Genomic DNA, 18,204 nt, shown 5'->3' on the forward strand with positions numbered 1-18,204 from the left:
GCAAGAGCAAACTAATCCAAAAGCTAGCAGAAGACAAGAAATAACTAAGAGAAGAATTGAAGGAGACAGAGACATGAAAAACCCTCCAAAAAATCAACAAATCCCAGAGCTGGTTTTTTGAAAACATTAACAAAATAGATAGACTGCTAGCTAGACTAATAAGAAGAGAGAGAAGAATCAAATAGACACAATAAAAAATAATAAAAGGGATATCACCACTGACCCCACAGAAATACGGACTATCATCAGATAATACTATGAACAACTCTAAGCAAATAAACTAGAAAATCTAGAAGAAATAGACAAATTCTTGGACATATATACCCTCCCAAGGCTAACCCAGGAAAAAGTCAAATCACTGAATAGACCAATAACAAGTTCTGAAATTGAGGCAGTAATTAATAGCCTGTCAACTAGAAAAAGCCCACAATCAGATGATTCACAGCCAAATCCTGCCAGAAGTACAAAGAGAAACTGGTACCATTCCTTCTGAAACTATTCCAAACAGTTGAAAAGGAGGGACTCCTCCCTAACTCATTTTGTAAAACCAGCATCATCCTGATACCAAAACCAAGAAGAGACACACACACAAAAAAGAAAACTTCAGGCCAATGTCCCTGATGAACATTGATGCAAAAATCCTCAATAAAATACTGCCAAACCGAACCCAGCAGCACATCAAAAAAACGTATCTACCATCATCAAGTCAGCTTCATCCCTGGGATGCAAAGCTGGTTCAGCATACATCAATCAGTAAACATTATCCATCACATAAACAGATCCAAAGACAAAAACCAAAAACATACTTACAAGAAAAAAAACAACCCCATCAAAAAGTGGGCAAAAGATATCAACAGACATTTCTCAAAAGAAGACATTTACATGGCCAACAAACATGTGAAAAACATCATTGATCAACATCACTGATCATCAGAGAAATGCAAATAAAACCATGAGATACCATCTCATGCCAGTCAGAATGACGATTATTAAAAAATCAAGAAGAATAAATGCCGGGAGGCTGTGGAGAAATAAGAAAACTTTGATTATCTCAATAGATGCAGAAAAGGCCTTCGATAAAATTCAACACCGCTTCATTTTAAAAACTGTCAATAAACTAGATGTTGATGGAACATATCTCAAAATAATAAGAGCTATTTATGACAAACCCACAGTCAATATTACATTGAATGGGCAAAAGCTGAAAGCATTACCTTTGAAAACTGATACAAGACAAGGATGCCCTCTCTCACCACTCCTATTCAACATAGTACTGGAAGTTCTGGCCAGAGCAATCAGGCAAGAGAAAAGTATTTAGACAGGAAAAGAGGAAATAAGTTGTCTCTGTTTGCAGATGACACGATTTTATATTTAGAAAACCTCATCATTTCAACCCAAAAACTTCTTGAACTGATAAGCAACTTCAGCAAAGTCTCAGAATACAAAGTCATTGTGCAAAAATCACAAGCATTCCTTTACACCAACAGTAGACAAGCAGAGAGCCAAATCGTGAATAAACTCCCACTCACAGTCTCTACAAAGAGAATAAAATACCTAGGAATACAGCTAACAAGGGATGTGAAGAACCTCTTCAAGGAGAACTACAAACCACTGCTCAAGGAAATAAGAGAGGACACAAACAAATCCTTCCTCATGGATAGGAAGAATCAATATTGTGAAAATGGCCATACTGCCCAAATTAATTTATAGAGTCAATGCTATTCCAACCCAACTACCATTGACATTCTTCACAGAATTAGAAAAAACTATTTTAAATTTCATATGGAGTCAAAGAAGAACTCATATAGCCAAGACAATCCTAAGCAAAAAGAACAAAGCTAGAGGCATCATGCTACCTGACTTTAAACGTACTACAAGGTTACAGTAACCAAAACAGCATGGTACTGGTACCAAAACTGACATATAGACCAATGGAGCAGAACAGAGGCCTAAGAAACATACACATCTACAACCATCTGATCTTCAACAAACCTGAAAAAACAAGCAATGGGGAAACGATCTCCTATTCAGTAAATTGTGTTGGGAAAACTGGCTGGCCATATGCAGAAAGCTGAAACTGGACCCCTTCCTTATACCTTATACAAGAATTAACTCAAGACAGATTCGACTTAAATGTAAAATTTCAAACCATAAAAACCCTAGGAGAAAACCCAGGCAATACCATTCCTAGGATATGGGCATGGGCAAGGACTTCATGAAAAAATGCCAAAAGCTATTGCAGCAAAAGCCAAAATTGACAAATGGGATCTAGTTAAACTTAAAGAGCTTCTGCACAGCAAAAGAAACTATAATCAGAGTTAACAGGCAACCTACAGAATGGGAGAAAATTTTTGCAATCTACCCATCTGATAAAGGTCTAATATCCAGAATTTACAAGGAACTTAAACATATTTACAAGAAAAAAACCCATAAAAAGCGGGCAAAGGATATGAACAGACACTTCTAAAAAGAAGACATTTATGCGGCCAACAAACACGAAGAAAAGTTGAACATCACTAATCACCAGAGAAATGCATATCAAAACCGTAATGAGATACCACCTCATGCCAGTGAGAATGGCAATTAAAAAGTCAGGAAACAATAGATGCTGGCAAGGCTGTGGAGAAATAAGAACACTTTTACACTGTTGGTGGGAATGTAAATTAGTTCAACCATTGAGGTAGACAGTATGGCAATTCCTTAAGGACCTGGAACCAGAAATACCATTTGACCCAGCAATCCCATTACTAGGTATATACCCAAAGGAATATAAATCATCCTACTCTAAAGAGACATGTACACGTATGTTTATTGCAGCACTGTTTACAATAGCAAAGACATGGAACTAACCCAAATGCCCATCAGTGATAGACTAGATAAAGAAGTATAGTATTCCATATGGAATACTCTGCAGTCATAAAAAGGAATGAGATCTGTTCTTTGCAGGAACATGGATGAAGCTGGAAGCCATCATCCTCAGCAAACTAACACAGGAACAGAAAACCAAATGCCTCATAGTCTCACTCATAAGTGGGAGTTAAACATTGAGAACACATGAACACAGAGAGGGGAACACCACACACCAGGGCCTTTTGGGGGTTGTGGAGTGAGGGAAAGGAACTTAGAGGACAGGTCATACAACAAACCACCATAGCACATGTATACTGCTGTAACAAACCTGCACATTCTGCACATGTATCCCGTTTTTTTTTTTTCTAGAAGAAAAAAAATATGCATACACATAATGTGGCCATTTTGCTGGCAGCATTATGATTAGTTCAAAAGTAGAAATTAAATGTCATGGAGTTTTGCAAGAAGGAGTATGATGTTCAGCTGTCTTACCTTCTAAGCAGCTTAATATTCCTGACATTTTAATTCCTAGTGGGGACCGAGGAAACTGTTGTGATCTAGTGATTGGAAATGACAGTTGAAGTAACCCTGATGCAAACGTTCACTCAATGAATTAATTGAGTTCAATGCTAGGTGAAAAAAAAATGCAGTATCTCCTTTGAAAAACAAATATTTGTCCTTTTTTATTCTTTTTTTATGGCTGCTAGGAAATTCAGTGCTAAGTTTAATGCTCAATTACCCTTTCATTCCTTGGTTCTTTATTTTCTACCAATTTGTTTTAGTTTCTTTACAAATCAACTTTATTGAGGTAAATTTACATACAATAAAATACAAAATGTACCCATTTCAAGTTTTGACAAATGCATACACCTGTGTAATCACCATTTCAGTCAAGATTATAGAACATTTCCATCCCACCAAAACATCCTCTCATGCCTCTTTCTAGCTGTTGTTATGTAGTTTCGTTGATTCTGTGCCCTTTAATGTTAACCATCAACCTGCTACAGATACTTTTGGAAATAGGTGGAATATTAAAAAGACTATTATCTTGGCTGGGCGTGGTGACTCATGCCTGTAATCACAGCACTTTGAGAGGCCAAGGTGGGCAGATTGCTTGAGACCAGCCTGGGCAACATGAGCAAGCCCATGTCTCTACAAAACAATAAAAAAAAGTAATCAGACATGGTGGTGCACACCTCCAGTCCCGGCTACTGGGGAGGCTGAGGCAGGAGGATCACTTGAGCCCAGGAACTCAGTTACAGTGAGCTATGATTATACCACTAGCCTAGGTGACAGAGAAAGACCCTGTCTCTAACAAAAGAGTGATATAGTTTGGCTGTGTCCCCACCCAAATCTCACTTGAATTGTAGCTCCCATAATTCCCACACTGTGGGAAGGACCTAGTGGGAGGTAATTGAATCATGGGAGCTGGTCTTTCCCATGCTGTTGTGATAGTGAATCTCACAAGATCTGATGGTTTTACAAAGGGCAGTTCCCCTGCACACACTCTCTTGTCTGCTGCCATGTAAGACATAACTTTGCTCCTCATTTGCCTTATGCCATGATTGTGAGGCCTCCCCAGGCAGGTGGAACTGAGTCCATTAAACCTCTTTCTTTTATAAATTACCCAGTCTTGGATATGTCTTTGTTAGCAGCATGCAAGTAGTCTAATACAGAGAATAACCCCTTAAATGAAATTGCCTTTTCAGACTTTACATTTCTTCCTGTAATTTGCCATTTAATTTCCTTTTTTAAATCCAAGAAACCAGCATTGCAATTTCTTAGTACTTAAATCTCATTACAACTATCATTGACGAGCTGGTGTCTTACGAAGCATTGCCAGATATCCTTGGAAGACTATGTTCCCTTTTTCCCCCTGAGAAGTTAAATTACCTAATTCAAAGGATTTTTTAACCTGGACTAATTTGTTCTTGAACAGGTTTGTCCATACCTAACTGGTCAGCATCTTTACCAGAACATGAAATATGTAACAAGCACCAATTGCCTTGTTGTAGCATGTTAGAAAGCCAGTTAGGAATTCAGCAACTCATGGCCTATCAAAACCTGTAGCTGCTTTTTGAAATTTAAGAGCTGTGACCGTATATAGATATCGTAACAGTGTCTTAAAGTGACAACAAGAAGTTTAACCAACTGGGTTGTGTATGGGGACAGCTTGGACTCTAGGTAGTTGTGTGAGGTAACTGGAGAGACAGGAATAATGATCAACTTATGCACGAGCAGTTCTAGTATATGACTTATGTCAGACAACATCAGCATGAGTTGTGGATGGTTTATGCTTCTTCCCTAGGATAATAAAAAACAGCAAGAGGTAATACAAGGTTTATCCTGGTTTTCTTGCCAATCAAAGGAATTATAGTTGTCATTATTTTTACCATTCTGGAATTACGTGGATATAACAATTGAATTCTAAATGAAAATACAAGCTGAAATATATAACCTGCAGATTAATGTTTCTTCATAATGTGATAGAGCTGTTTTTTAAAATAGAATCAGAGTAGCGTGACCAAAAGGGGCAGACGTTATAACCGCTTGACATTTTCTTGGAGGTATTTCTTATGTGAGTAGTGCAAAAAGGGATGTCATTGAACCAGGTATGTTTACAAAGCACAGAAAGTCTTTGTGCAGATTGCTTGATGTACTATGTGGCAGTATTACAGCCATGTACCAGTGATGTGTCCTAAAATGCTTGGTATTTCCATACACTGGGCTGAGTGTGGGAATGCAGGGGATATTCATTTGTTCGCTTTGGTTTTTATTTTTGCAGTCTGAAATTCATTAGATAAGAAAACTCAGGTTTTCCCATATATGTGCACTATAAACACATATTTGGACAACTGAAGTCTAGGGGCAACCCAGAGAGCTTAATAAATGGTCTTACTAAAGATCATGTGGATTCTTGCTTGGTGACTATAGTTTGTTCTTCCATATGGTCCCAGTTACCCTGGGTCAGGTGGAGGGTGGTTAGGATGTGTGGCGTTCCACTGAATTTGATGCATTTTCATTTAATTTTTTTTTTTTTTTTTTTGAGATGGAGTCTCGTTCTGTTGCCCAGGCTGGAGTGCAGTGGCGGAATCTTGGCTCACTGGAAGCTCGCCTCCTGGGTTCACACCATTCTCCTGCCTCAGCCTCCTGAGTAGCTGGGACTTCAGGCGCCCACTACCACACCCGGCTAATTTTTTGTATTTTTAGTAGAGACGGGACTTCACCATGTTAGCCAGGATGTTCTCAATCTCCTGACCTCATGTTCCACCCGCCTTGGCCTCCCAAAGTGCTGGGATTACAGGCGTGAGCCATCGCGCCTGGCCCATTTTCATTTTATTTAAGGAAAGGATAGTGTGTACAGTCTGCCACAGTGGGTAAACCTTTAAAAGAATCTTTGGCTCTTTTCCTGAACATAATTAAATTTCCATTGTCTTTTTCTTTGCCAGAAGTTTAATGATTTATATTTAATAATTGAGTTGTAATTTATTCCCCACTTTTGCTCCCACTCAATGAAGGAAGCAAAATCTAATGTAACAAATACTTTCTGACTAAATTTTTCCTTCTCTTCTTTAACTTTTCTTTTAGGACTCAGCCCAAAACCATGTTTGCCCAAGTTGAATCTGATGATGAGGAAGCAAAGAATGAGCCAGAATGGAAAAAACGTAAAATTTGAAGAATCTCATTTGACAGCTGTTTGCATGAGTGGGAGGGATATGGGACAGGTTTGAGGTGTTTTTTTTTTAAATGCTCTTGAAATTAAAAATTCATTTTTATGAATAGGTTTTGTCCTTTGCATTATTGAACTGGTCAAAAGTTTGGTAGCTAGGCTTCACTAAAATTGTGCTTGAATTTTCTTACCTGCAACTATTAAACTGATTACAGATAAACAAGAAACAGATTCTTAGTCTATTACCAAGTACTTTAGGTATTTGGAAACTTTATTCAACAATTATTGGTCTTGTCCAGATTTTCATAACCGTAGAGAGGAAAATGTACATTGAGATGTGCATCTGTCTTTAGCAATTCTAGGATCATAATATAGAAGTAGAGATCAAAAAGTTTAATGTTTCTGTATAACTTCACAACAGTTGTTTACATGACTGTAAATAATTAGGCTAAGTTCAAACCAAATGCATTGCCATACTAGGAAAGAACATGTATCTCATTATCTTTCAACAGCAGAATACAGTGGTCAGGAGTTAGGAGTGGGCTTTGAAGTCAGACTCATGTGGATTCAAGTCCTGGCTTTGCTCTTTACTTCTGGGTCATCTTAAGAGAGTTATTTACTTTTCTAGCCTCAGATGATGAAATAGTACCTACTTTGCAGGTCTGTCAGAAGAACTAAATGGGACACGCCTCACAGAGCATTTAGTACAGTACCTGGTACACAATAAATGCACATCAAATATTTGTTTTTTTAAAATAGGGCTAATATTTACTTTGCTTGATTTTTATCAGTACTAAATTAGAAAGGTATAGAAATGCTTTGTAAATTTAAAGACTATATAAATAGAAGACATTAAAAATTCTAAAAAATCATTGTGCTTTTGTGACTAAAAAGCTAAAATAAAAGTTGGCAGTTTGTCCAAAATAATAATGCATCAATAGAATAAAATTCTGTGCATTGGTTTCACACAGACATGGGGTAGTTTTTGCATGTTAGTCACCTCTAGACAGGTTTTTTAGGACTTGCCTTCTCCCCTCCTGCTCTCATTTGTTCTAGTGAATTCAATAATTATAAAAATGCATGATGATCCCAAAAGTGTATCAGAAAACTCCTGGTTTTACAGGCTTCGTGTACCCACATGTGCTTCCCAAAAAATACTTTAAAACCACTTGTACTCACACAGCTCCCTTGTCTCTGCAGATTCTGAGGTGGCAGTGGGCGTTCTTTTATAGATAAATCCTTAAAAACTTCATTCTCATACACTTTCTGGGTCCTTCCTTCCTACCCCCATCCTCATCCTATTCCCCTTCTCTTGTGACTCAGCTCGTAGGTAATAGGTAAAAAGAAAAGAACTAACATTTGCTGAGTGTCTGCTATATAATGAGTACTATCCCAAGCCCTTTACTTGTGTTAGCTGATTTAATCCTCACAAAAACCCTATGAGTAGGTAAAACTGCTAAACCCATTTTCCAGATGAGGCAAAAGAGATTGAACATGTCAAATCATATGTCCGAGGTCACAGCCAGGGAGGGCCACATGACAGCACCCAAGATCTCTAAACATCAGTGATTAACAAATGGCCCCAAGTTTTCTATTCCTTTTGAAAAACGCTTCATTCAAAATCAATTACAGACCAATATTTTGTTCCAGCTGCTTAGAAAGTACAAATTTATTACTTCTTGGATAAAATTTACTGAAAGCCTCTCACATTTTCCCGCATCTCAACATAAACATTGCACCATATGGAAGTATTCGTCTTGTACAGCCAAAAGTTGCAGTGGAGGGTTGGGGGAGGAATAAAAACTTGATCATAGTGGTCTTGGCGGAGTCAGCTATGATGTAAGGGGAGAGAAAGGCAAATTTCGCACGAAGATGATTTTCTCATCATTACCCACAACACAAGTGGGCCTTTTCATGTTTGAGAGGATCTGTCTCACTCTAGAGTTTTATGAAGAATTATTTTTTCCACGGAAGATTGGCAGCATGCACATACGGATTTCAATTTCAAATTCAGTAAGGGAGGAGCTTAGAACCAGGACTGGACAAATAGTGTGTGTTCATTTGACCTGCAATCCTGTCACCAGAATGGGCATCAACAGCTGTTTATCTTACAGGCCCTCACACTCCCCATGTCCCTCAGGCCTGATTATCTTCCCCCATACAACCTTGTATTTGGTCACCTTCGTTTCTAGTTGCTCAAAGAAGGAACTGGCAGTCATCCTAATAACTCTTCCGTCACTCCCTACTCCTGCCCATTTAATTATTTACCAATTTCTTCCCGTACTGTCTTCTGAATCTCTCATATTTGCCCTTCCTCTCTTTCCCTACCACCCCTTTAGAATTTAGACCCTCTTTTAGCCTTCACCAGCACCACTCAGGAGCCTCCTGCCCAACTGATCTTCCTATTTTTCATTAGGTCTTCATCTAACCCATCTTTCATTCTGTCATCAGAGTTGGTCTTCTAAAGTCAAAATCTGTCGTTTCATTCTTTTGCCTAGAGCCTTCCAGAGGCTCTATGTCAATAGTTCTCATTCATTTATGTGGCAGTTGAGGACATCCAGGATTCGGCCTTTCCCTGTCTTTCATGCTCTAACTCCTGCTGATCTGGCACATGCTTCTGAGGCCCAGCCACACTGAACCCAGAAGCTACTATGTTCTTTGGCACGTGAATGGCTTTGCACATATTGTCCCTTCTTCCACCCTTGTCTGCTTGGAAAATTCCTATTTGATTTTGGAAATAGGAATAAATTTCACCTTCCCGAGCAGACAGTTTGTGGTTCGATAGTTGCTTACATATCTCTCAATTATAGCCTCCTTTTATGTTTCATTATGATTGTATATGCACGAATGGCTTGTGGGCCAGTAGTGTGTGCCCATGCATGTACATGCATGTTTCCTCACTACGATGTAGATTGTAAAAACTAAAGAGCATTGGGTTCAGTAAATATTCAGTAAGTTTGTTTAATAAATTAGAGGAGCCATGTTCTATTCACATTTGTATACCTAGACCCTAGCCCCAAGAAAGAGTTTAAAAAGAGGCTTATTCAGTCTTTGGCAGAGGGAGGGAATGAAACAGGCAAGGATGAAGAAAGAATGGGAAAAGAATGAGGTGTGAGAAGTGCTGCCTCGCAGATGGAAAGGAGGATCATTAGTACTGAAGGTTGGTCTGCATCCAGGCTGCTTTACCTCTTCTCTGTGGGGATTTATTCACAGCTAACTGTGATGGCTCAAGGAGGAAGCAGGATTATCTGTGCTATTCCTGGCAGGGCACAGCAAGTTCTAAGCCACCATGACATCCTCAGGTACTTGCCTCCTGTCCCGTTGGACTTAATACTGGGAAGGTCATGTGACCCTGAGTTACCAAAAATCTGAGAGATCTCTAGCATGAGGATTCTTAACCTAGGCAGGGTGTCTGTGAACTCCCTCAAATTTTATGCAGCATGCTTTGCTTATACATTTTTCTGTGGAGAGAATCCATAAATTAGACTCAATTTGAGAATATTGGGTACAGCTAGTAGTTCCTTCATCTCCCAGGATAACTGTCTAAAATTGGGCCATTCATACTTGAAAACCAGGACATAACTCTCACACATTCACACACACAGTACCAAATAAAACCAACCCAACTAAAACCTTTTATACACTGTCTACCATTTAATCTTAGGCAATCAGTCACATTACTTTGTAGTCAAACCTTAGTATTTATTCTTTGAAAGATTATGGCTTTCTGTCCCATTAAAAAAACACGAGGTCAGCTTCACAGGCAGCAAAAAAAGTGTGAGCATCTTTCTTAATGTGATCTAAGAACAAATGTGAGACTTGAGCCAACTTGAGACAAGCTTTAAAGAATCAACATAACTATCTCAGGCATGAGATAGTGTTTAATAATCAGTGAGTCAGATGGGGTAGGAGAAAGGCAGGGTATACAGGTACACAAACAGCCTGGGTCAGTAGCCCTCTAGAGGTGTTATGCCTGATTCATTTGTGAGACTTCTTCTTGTGAAAAGATCAAGAAGTTGTAGAGGGTTGTTTACAGACACATTTTGAAAACTATCTTTCTGGAATAAGGCACGTGAAACTTTAATGTTTGATTAATAAGTCCTCACCAAAGAAGTGAGAGGAGGACCAGGCCAAGGGAGAAGTGCCTGAACAATCAACAGGAAGTCTTTGTGTGTGGGGTGTATGTGTGTTGAAGTATGTAGCTGGAGAAGGAACTTTGAGGGCAAAGAGTGGTGAAATTGCTATTCTAAGTAGTTTTCTGAATTATCAGTTTATATTACTGGTCTTCAAATTTTTTAATAAAAGCATTTTAAAAGATATTTCACATGACCCCAGTTGTAATAATACTCTAATGAAACTTTTGGAAATGCTGACTTCTAATGGTAGATTAAAAATAGCCACAAGTTCATTGACACTTCTCTCCTCTTAAATCTGAGCAGGCTTGGTAACATGTAGACCAATAGAACATGGCAGAAATGATATTTTGCAAGTTACCAGGCCTAGACCTTAAGAGAATTACACCTCCTTTCTTTCTTTTGGGACACTTGTTCTTGAATCTTGGCTGCCATGCTGTGAGGAAGCCCAAGCAGCCCCATGGAGACGCCCACGTGGAGAGGAATTAAGGCCCCTAGCCAACAACCCCAAATGAGCTCCCACAGCTGTCAACTGGAAGCAACATGTTATTGAGCCATCTTGGAAAGCAGATCCTTTAGTTACAATTGAGTCACATCAGCTCTTGTCACATGAAGCAGAGATGAGACAATCCCTACAGTGCCCTGCCCAAACTGTGGATTAATGAACAAAATAAATGATACTGTCATTTGAAGCTACTAAGTTGTGGGGTTGTTTATTATACAGAAATATATAACTGGAACAACTTAAAAGATAAAAATTATTCAACCATTTAGAAACAAACAATGCTAATATTTAATGAATTCCCTTCACATTTTTTTCTTTTTTATACAGTTTTCAGATTTATTTTCTCTTCTTAAAAATAGAATTATTTATGAACAATGTATATTTTTCACTTATAAAATAAGCATGCAAATTTTCCATATTATTATAAACCTCATATATAATCTTAGTGGCTACATAGTGGCTCATTATATACATATATATTCTAAACTATCCTATTGGAAATACAGATTATTTTCAAATTTGCTATTATAAGCAATGCTGCTTTGGATAGTTTATGTTGAATTCTTAGAATTGGTAAGTAACCCAAAATGGAATTATGCGGAGTCAAAAAGTATGACTCTCATTTGTTAGATAGGGTCATCGTAATCCTGATTATGGGTAAATGCCCAATTGGAGAGGACAAAGTTGATTCTGGGCAATATTTCTAGTTTACTGGGTTGAATAGTGTTCCCTTAAATTCATGTCCACTGTTAAAAAGTTTAGCTGAATTAAAAAAGTTTAATTGAGTGAAGAATGATTCATGAATCATGCAGCCTCCCAAGCCTGAGTAGGCTCAGAGACTCCAGCGCAGCCATGTGGTAGAAGATTTATGGACAGGAAAAGGAAAGTAATGCACAGAAAACGGAAATGATGTACAGAAATAGCCAGATTGGTTATAGCTTGGCAAATGCCCTATTTGAACATGGTTTGAAGAGTTGGACATCTTTAGCAAAACTTGGTAATTGGTACAAGAGTAGGCTACAGCCCGTATACAACTCCATATAGGTTATAATTCATGATGTACAGAGAAATCTTCAGGCTGAACTTAAAATATGTAAAGAGGCAGCTTTAGGCTAAACTGGATTTAACCAGTCCCTCCTTTTGGTAACCCTTTCAATTTTGAGAGATTCACCAAAACTTTAATCATTGATGTCCCTATCACCATTGTAAATGTACTTATTTGGTCTTGAAACCCACTGGGAAATAGCAGAACAGTAGGTTTTGTAAGGCGAAAACAAAGACCTGAGGTTACTTTTTTTTTTTTTGGTAAGGGTTAGAGTAGAGGGTACCTCCTTATGCTGGAACTTTCTGTTTACAGGAGAAGAACAAAACCCATCTGTTCTAGGATCTATGTGTTTCCTGAAGTCTGTTTGATTATGTCACATTTAGCATGAGTGACTCCATTTTAGTTTGGTCTGGTCTGTTGGGGCTTAGTGCATGAGCTTAGTCCAAAACAATGGCCTCCAGTAACTTTGTTTAAAAATTACCCTCTTCTGTTCAGGTTCTCATCTAAGAGTGTGACCAAAATTTAAGGCCTTAATGTCACTCTCAGTTATTTTATTTGTTTTACTTTTCATTTTTTTAGGCCAGGTGCGGTTTGGCTCATGCCTGTAATCCCAGCACTTTGGGAGGCTGAGGCGGGTGGATCACAAGGTCAGGAGTTCGAGACCAGCAGCCTGGCCAACATAGTGAAACCTCATCTCTACTACACATACAAAAAATTAGCCAGGTGTGGTGGCAGGCGCCTGTAGTCCCAGTGGCCTGGGAGGCCGAGGCAGGAGAATTGCTTGAACTCGGTAGGCAAAAGGTGTGGTGAGCCGCCGAGATCGTGCCACTGCACTCTAGCCTGGGCAACAAGAGAAACTCCGTCTCAAAAAAAAAAAAAAAAAAAACAAAAAATTATTTTTTGAAACGAAGTCTCACTCTGTTGCCCAGGCTGGGGTGCAGTGGCACGATCTTGGCGCCACTGTGATCTTGGCTCACTGCAACCTCTGCCTCCTGGGTTCAAGCAATTCTCTGCCTCAGTCTCCCGTGTAGCTGGGATTACAGGTGCCTGCCACTATGCCCAGCTAATTTTTTTATTTTTAGTAGAGATGGATGTTTCAGCATGTTGGCCAGGCTGGTCTTGAACTCCTGACCTCGTGATCCACCCGCCTCAGCCTCCCAAAGTTATGGGATTACAGGTGTGAGCCACCGCGCCCAGCCCACTCTCAGTTATTGTACTATCATTTTGGGTTTCCTGTCTCGGCACATAATTCATAGGTAATGATGTCCTCATGGTCACACATTTCTTTTAGCTCTTATCTGGTTGAAGAGAGATCATTTGACATTCTAAAGATATCTGCATGCAAACATTGAAAACTGTTGAGAGAATACTGCACACCAGGGAGATTATTATGACTATCAGGAGGACAATACCAAGAGTTTGGAGTATGTGCCTTAGCCGGTGTCCCTAGAAAGCAAACCACCTAAAATCAAATAGATCAGAGAAGGAGCTAGATAAGTAATCTACTCACTTTAAAGAGTCTCTTCATTAATCACTGACAACTGAACTTGTATAATACCTAATGTGATGTGTTTCTCCATGGGCAACAAGAAGTACCAGCAGCTGCACAGATATTTCTCTGTTTAGCCAATAAGTAATGTAGAGCAATTATATTATTTAGCATAAGTTTCACAAGATAAAGTCCATTGTGTAACCATAGCCTTTACAGTAGAATCTGTTATAGAGCCTATCATGAAGGATAAATTTCTAGTTATTGCCTCATTTACTCCAAATCATGAAAAAAAAACGACCTAACAAATGATATCCTTCTAGAACAGTGAAGACCTCCTGGCAATGTTCTCTTTAACCTATGAGGCAGGTTAAGAGGAGTGGACCAATGTTCTGTTTCTGACTGATTATGAGGCAAAGTATGTACCCTTAAAATTTCTCACCTACATTGGGCCTTCCATCTATTAAGACATAAGGTTATCCATATAGAAGGCTGGCTGCAAAATCCTTCACAAGAAAAATTATGCCTCACGAGTGCACACAACAGACCCCCTTTTCACTTCTATTGTTTGCAGAGGCCTAAGCAAGAGGGGAAAATGTAAAGATAAGAGTCTTACGGGTAGTAGAGAAATCTTGATCTGTGATCTTGGGGAAAAGCTGCCTACATAAAGGTTGCCATCTTCTTCTGGGGAGAAACTTCCCTGGTTAGCATTACTTTAAGGATTCCAGTGGGTGTATAGTTCCAAGAGTGTAGAGGGACCCCTCTGACTTGTGAGATTGTGAACCTAAGGTTCAAGGTCCTGAAGTTTTGCTACTGTGTGGATGGCAAGGGCAGTCTTTCTCTGATGTTCTCAGAAGATCCAGTCTTTGGATTCTAGATTGTGAAGGTGTTGATTGTCTTCAGTCAGTGAAGCATGAAAAGCTTTCTTTACCTGGTGAAAATACACTGTTGCATAATGAGCTAGTGTATAACATCAGCCCTCTTGCATGGGAAAGCTTTCATAAAACCAGAAAACATGCATTGAAAATGACAGTTGAATGATCTCCCTCTATAAATGTTTAAATGGCCCATCAGGGAACAGAATGTACCTAAAAGTTTGAATGTCTTCCCAGGAATATGGGTTTGACAATAAGGTAGCAAAATATACCTGAAGAAAACTTCAGGTATATTTTGGGATTGTCTTCCCAGGAATGTGGGTTTGACAAACCAAACACTGGTCATAAACTATTTTGACAATTTAGAAATAATCACACAGATATATGTATTTAATTTGGATTACTTTACCTTTTCCATGATGAGTCATGGAATGCAGAATTTTTAATGACAAAATCTTTAAGGAATCAGGAAGGACAAGGCAGTCATTCTGGTTCTCCATGAGTCCATGCTTAACATTGGACCTATGTCTTCTTGAATACCAGTTCTTTCTCCAATTTAGGTGCATAGCACTGATAACCGATGGGCTATCATGAGTAACTTGACTTAGACCATGGAGTTCATTCAAAATGTATATCTAAACATTTTCAGGATTGGCTGATTTAGCATGAAAATCTGGCAAAGTTATCTCCTTGGTATTCAATTAATTTTTGTTCTGCTTGGGTTAGCAGTTTTATAAACTGCTTTTCATTAAACATCTTTTCATTGAAGTTCTAAGAATTCTTACCCAGTCCAAAAGATATCATTCTAAAGTTGTCAAAGCTTGTTTTCAAGAGTGCTTTTCAGGGTCCTTTTCCGTCCTTTCGTGAACCTCCTTAAAGATACCATAATCTAGGATTTTGCATGCTTGTGAAGTTTTTAGAAACTGCATCAAAATTAAGCAATTAACTGTGGAAATGACTTCAGTCAGTTAAAAACAAAATTGACAAATTTGATTATTTTTGTGGCCTACAATAACTTAACCATGTTATGATCAATAGCATATACTCAGACATATTAGAATTTTAGAAATCCCATACAATTTTGGAACATACAACATTCATTAAAATATAACCTGAAGAAGGTTAATCATTATTTCTTATTTGACAATGCTTCCCATGTAACTTAACATAACAGATAATCCTGTTTACCTCTCTTTTGGATGCCTCAGAGGCCTTCTGCAGCATCCCAAAGTTAGAAGTCAAATAAATACTTAATTTTGAGGCCAAAGTTTGGTTTTGGGAAGCTTGACAAATATGTCAAAAGTTTAAAATACTTGACCAAAATAGGATCACAGATCATTGTAGAACAATATCATTCGTTTAACCAAAGTCATAATTAAAAGATTTTTAAAAACAAAAACCTGTACTCTTTAATAAAGGAGACTCGGTTTTCTAAACAAGCAAAAGACCTAAAACAGCATGAGGCAGAATCCATTTCTTCTTCTTTACTCTCTCCTTTTTGTTCCTTTTTGCAGTTTACTCAAAAGGTGAATGAAAATATATTGCAGTGTCTTATTAATACTACATAAAAGTTTTGTTTAAAAGAGAATACCAACTTTTACTTATGTATTAGTGTATTAATACTAAAACTAATTTTAATAAAACCTCATAAATAAATTTATCAAATCTGTCATCTTTTAACCACAAGATTTCCATAAACCTTTCCATTTTACATTTTCCCCAACTTTCTATATTATCTCGTTTTATCTTTTTTTACTGCTTCAATTTGAAAACTTCAAGTAATTTTAAGCCAGACAAATTTTTTAACATACATTTTTATGCCTTTATAACTTTCCTCACGAAATGTATATTTTGCTTTTGCTTACGTACTCTGTATACAGAATTGTTTCTCTCATATCTAGTAGTTTTTAACTCTTAGTAGCTGTAATTTCTAGTGAAAACCCTAGAAAGTAATTTTGAGCTGTTTTATATCAGTATTTGTGATTAAAAAATTTTAAAATTTTGTAGAAAAATAGTTCTTCGAGGCCTGGCGCAGTGGCTTATGCCTGTAATCCCAGCACTTTGGGAGGCTGAGGTGGGCAGATCACCTGAGGTCAGGAGTTCAAGACCAGCCTGACCAACATGGAGAAACCCTGTCTCTACTAAAAATACAAAATTTGCCGGGTGTGGTGGTCCATCCGTGTAAACCCAGCTACTCGGGAGGCTGAGGCAGGAGAATCGCTTGAACCCAGGAGGCAGAGGTTGCAGTGAGCCGAGATAGCGCCATTGCACTCCAGCCTAGGCAACAAGAGCAAAACTATCTCAAAAAAAAAATATTCGATTTGTTGTTTATTAATATATCCATATTTAACTTTTCTATACCATATAAAAATAACCTATCAAGGTATGTAACTCATGTATAATAATATTTCAGTATCTTAACTTACAGATGATTCAGACATTATTTGATTTTATATAACTTAATTTAACATAATATGACTCTAAGATTTTAAATTACTGAAAAGAATTTTGACACGGGTAGCTTCCCTAATGTCTTCACCCAGCCATTCTAGGTCCCACGTGGCCACATGGCACCCAGGAGGTCTCTGCAGATCAGGGCCTGTCTGAGTCCATCAGGACAGAAGACAGAGCTGTGAAGACTTTACATGGAGGACCCAATCCCTCCCAAAATAGCCAGGAAGCAAAACAGGAAAAGCAGAGGAAGAGGGGCCATACTGGGCTTGATTCTGGCATGTGGCTGCCGGTCTAGGCTCTAAGACCAAGTCTTCAGACCTCATCATGGCCACCTATCCAGACCCATGAATTCAGAGACTCTACACCAAAGACATAAGCTCACAGTCAAATCAAGCAAGTATCAAATTATATTTAACTGATAATTTTGAAACCATTTCTATTTTGCCAACAATTTAAAAACTAGTTTCATTTACCAAATATCACATATACATAACACATACAGACATACAAACACACAGAAGCAGATCTTATGGCTCTCATAAAGGATTTTCATTTGCTGGCTTTTAAATCGTTTTTATTTTCCTTGTATGATCTATCAGTCTTCCAATTACCAGTTTCATTGCCCTAAGGAATTGTTAACTAGCAATAAATTTGCATTTCTATAGGTAAAACTCTTAGGTGGAACAAAAAAAATTACAGTTCATAAGCACAGACCCAAGATTTTAGGCCTAAGTATTTTATCATCATTTAAACCAAGGGGAGAAAACACCTGCTCAAGTAAAAGTTCACTTAAGATGTGAAAAGCAGGAAAGCACCTTAAACAAAGGTATGAATTTTTTTTTTTTTTGAGACCAAGTTTCGCTCTTGTGGCCCAGGCTGGAGGGCAATGGAGCCATCTTGGCTCACTGCAATCTCTGCCTCCCGGGTTCAAGCAATTCTCCTGCTTCAGCCTCCTGAGTAGCTGGGATTACAGCCATGCGCCACCACGCCAGCTAATTTTGTATTTTTAGTAGAGATGGGATTTCTCCATTTCTTATGTAAATTTAAAAGAATGTAAGAGTTTGTAATGTAAATAGGCAGACATTCTTAAAAATGGAGATTTTTGCTTATAAATTTATTTTACAAAAGAGTTTCAAGGCAGGGCGTGGTGGCTCATGCCTGTAATCCCAGCACTTTGGGAGGC

General features: G+C 38.2%; 1 protein-coding gene across 1 annotated transcript in view; it reads left to right on the top strand.

Annotated features, from left to right (window-relative positions):
- Nucleotides 1-6,630, top strand: part of WDR70 (WD repeat domain 70) — a 383,095-nt gene extending 376,465 nt beyond the window's left edge. The window contains exon 18 of the mRNA XM_011944378.1: nt 6,439-6,630. Within this exon, the coding sequence (XP_011799768.1) occupies nt 6,439-6,526 (88 nt within the window). The 3' untranslated portion in view covers nt 6,527-6,630. The remainder of the gene's footprint in view (nt 1-6,438) is intronic.
- The last annotated feature ends 11,574 nt before the right edge of the window (nt 6,631-18,204 follow it).

The sequence above is a fragment of the Colobus angolensis genome, unplaced genomic scaffold, assembly GCF_000951035.1.
Source record: "Colobus angolensis palliatus isolate OR3802 unplaced genomic scaffold, Cang.pa_1.0 Scaffold230, whole genome shotgun sequence".
In the NCBI taxonomy this organism is placed as follows: Eukaryota; Metazoa; Chordata; class Mammalia; order Primates; family Cercopithecidae; genus Colobus; species Colobus angolensis.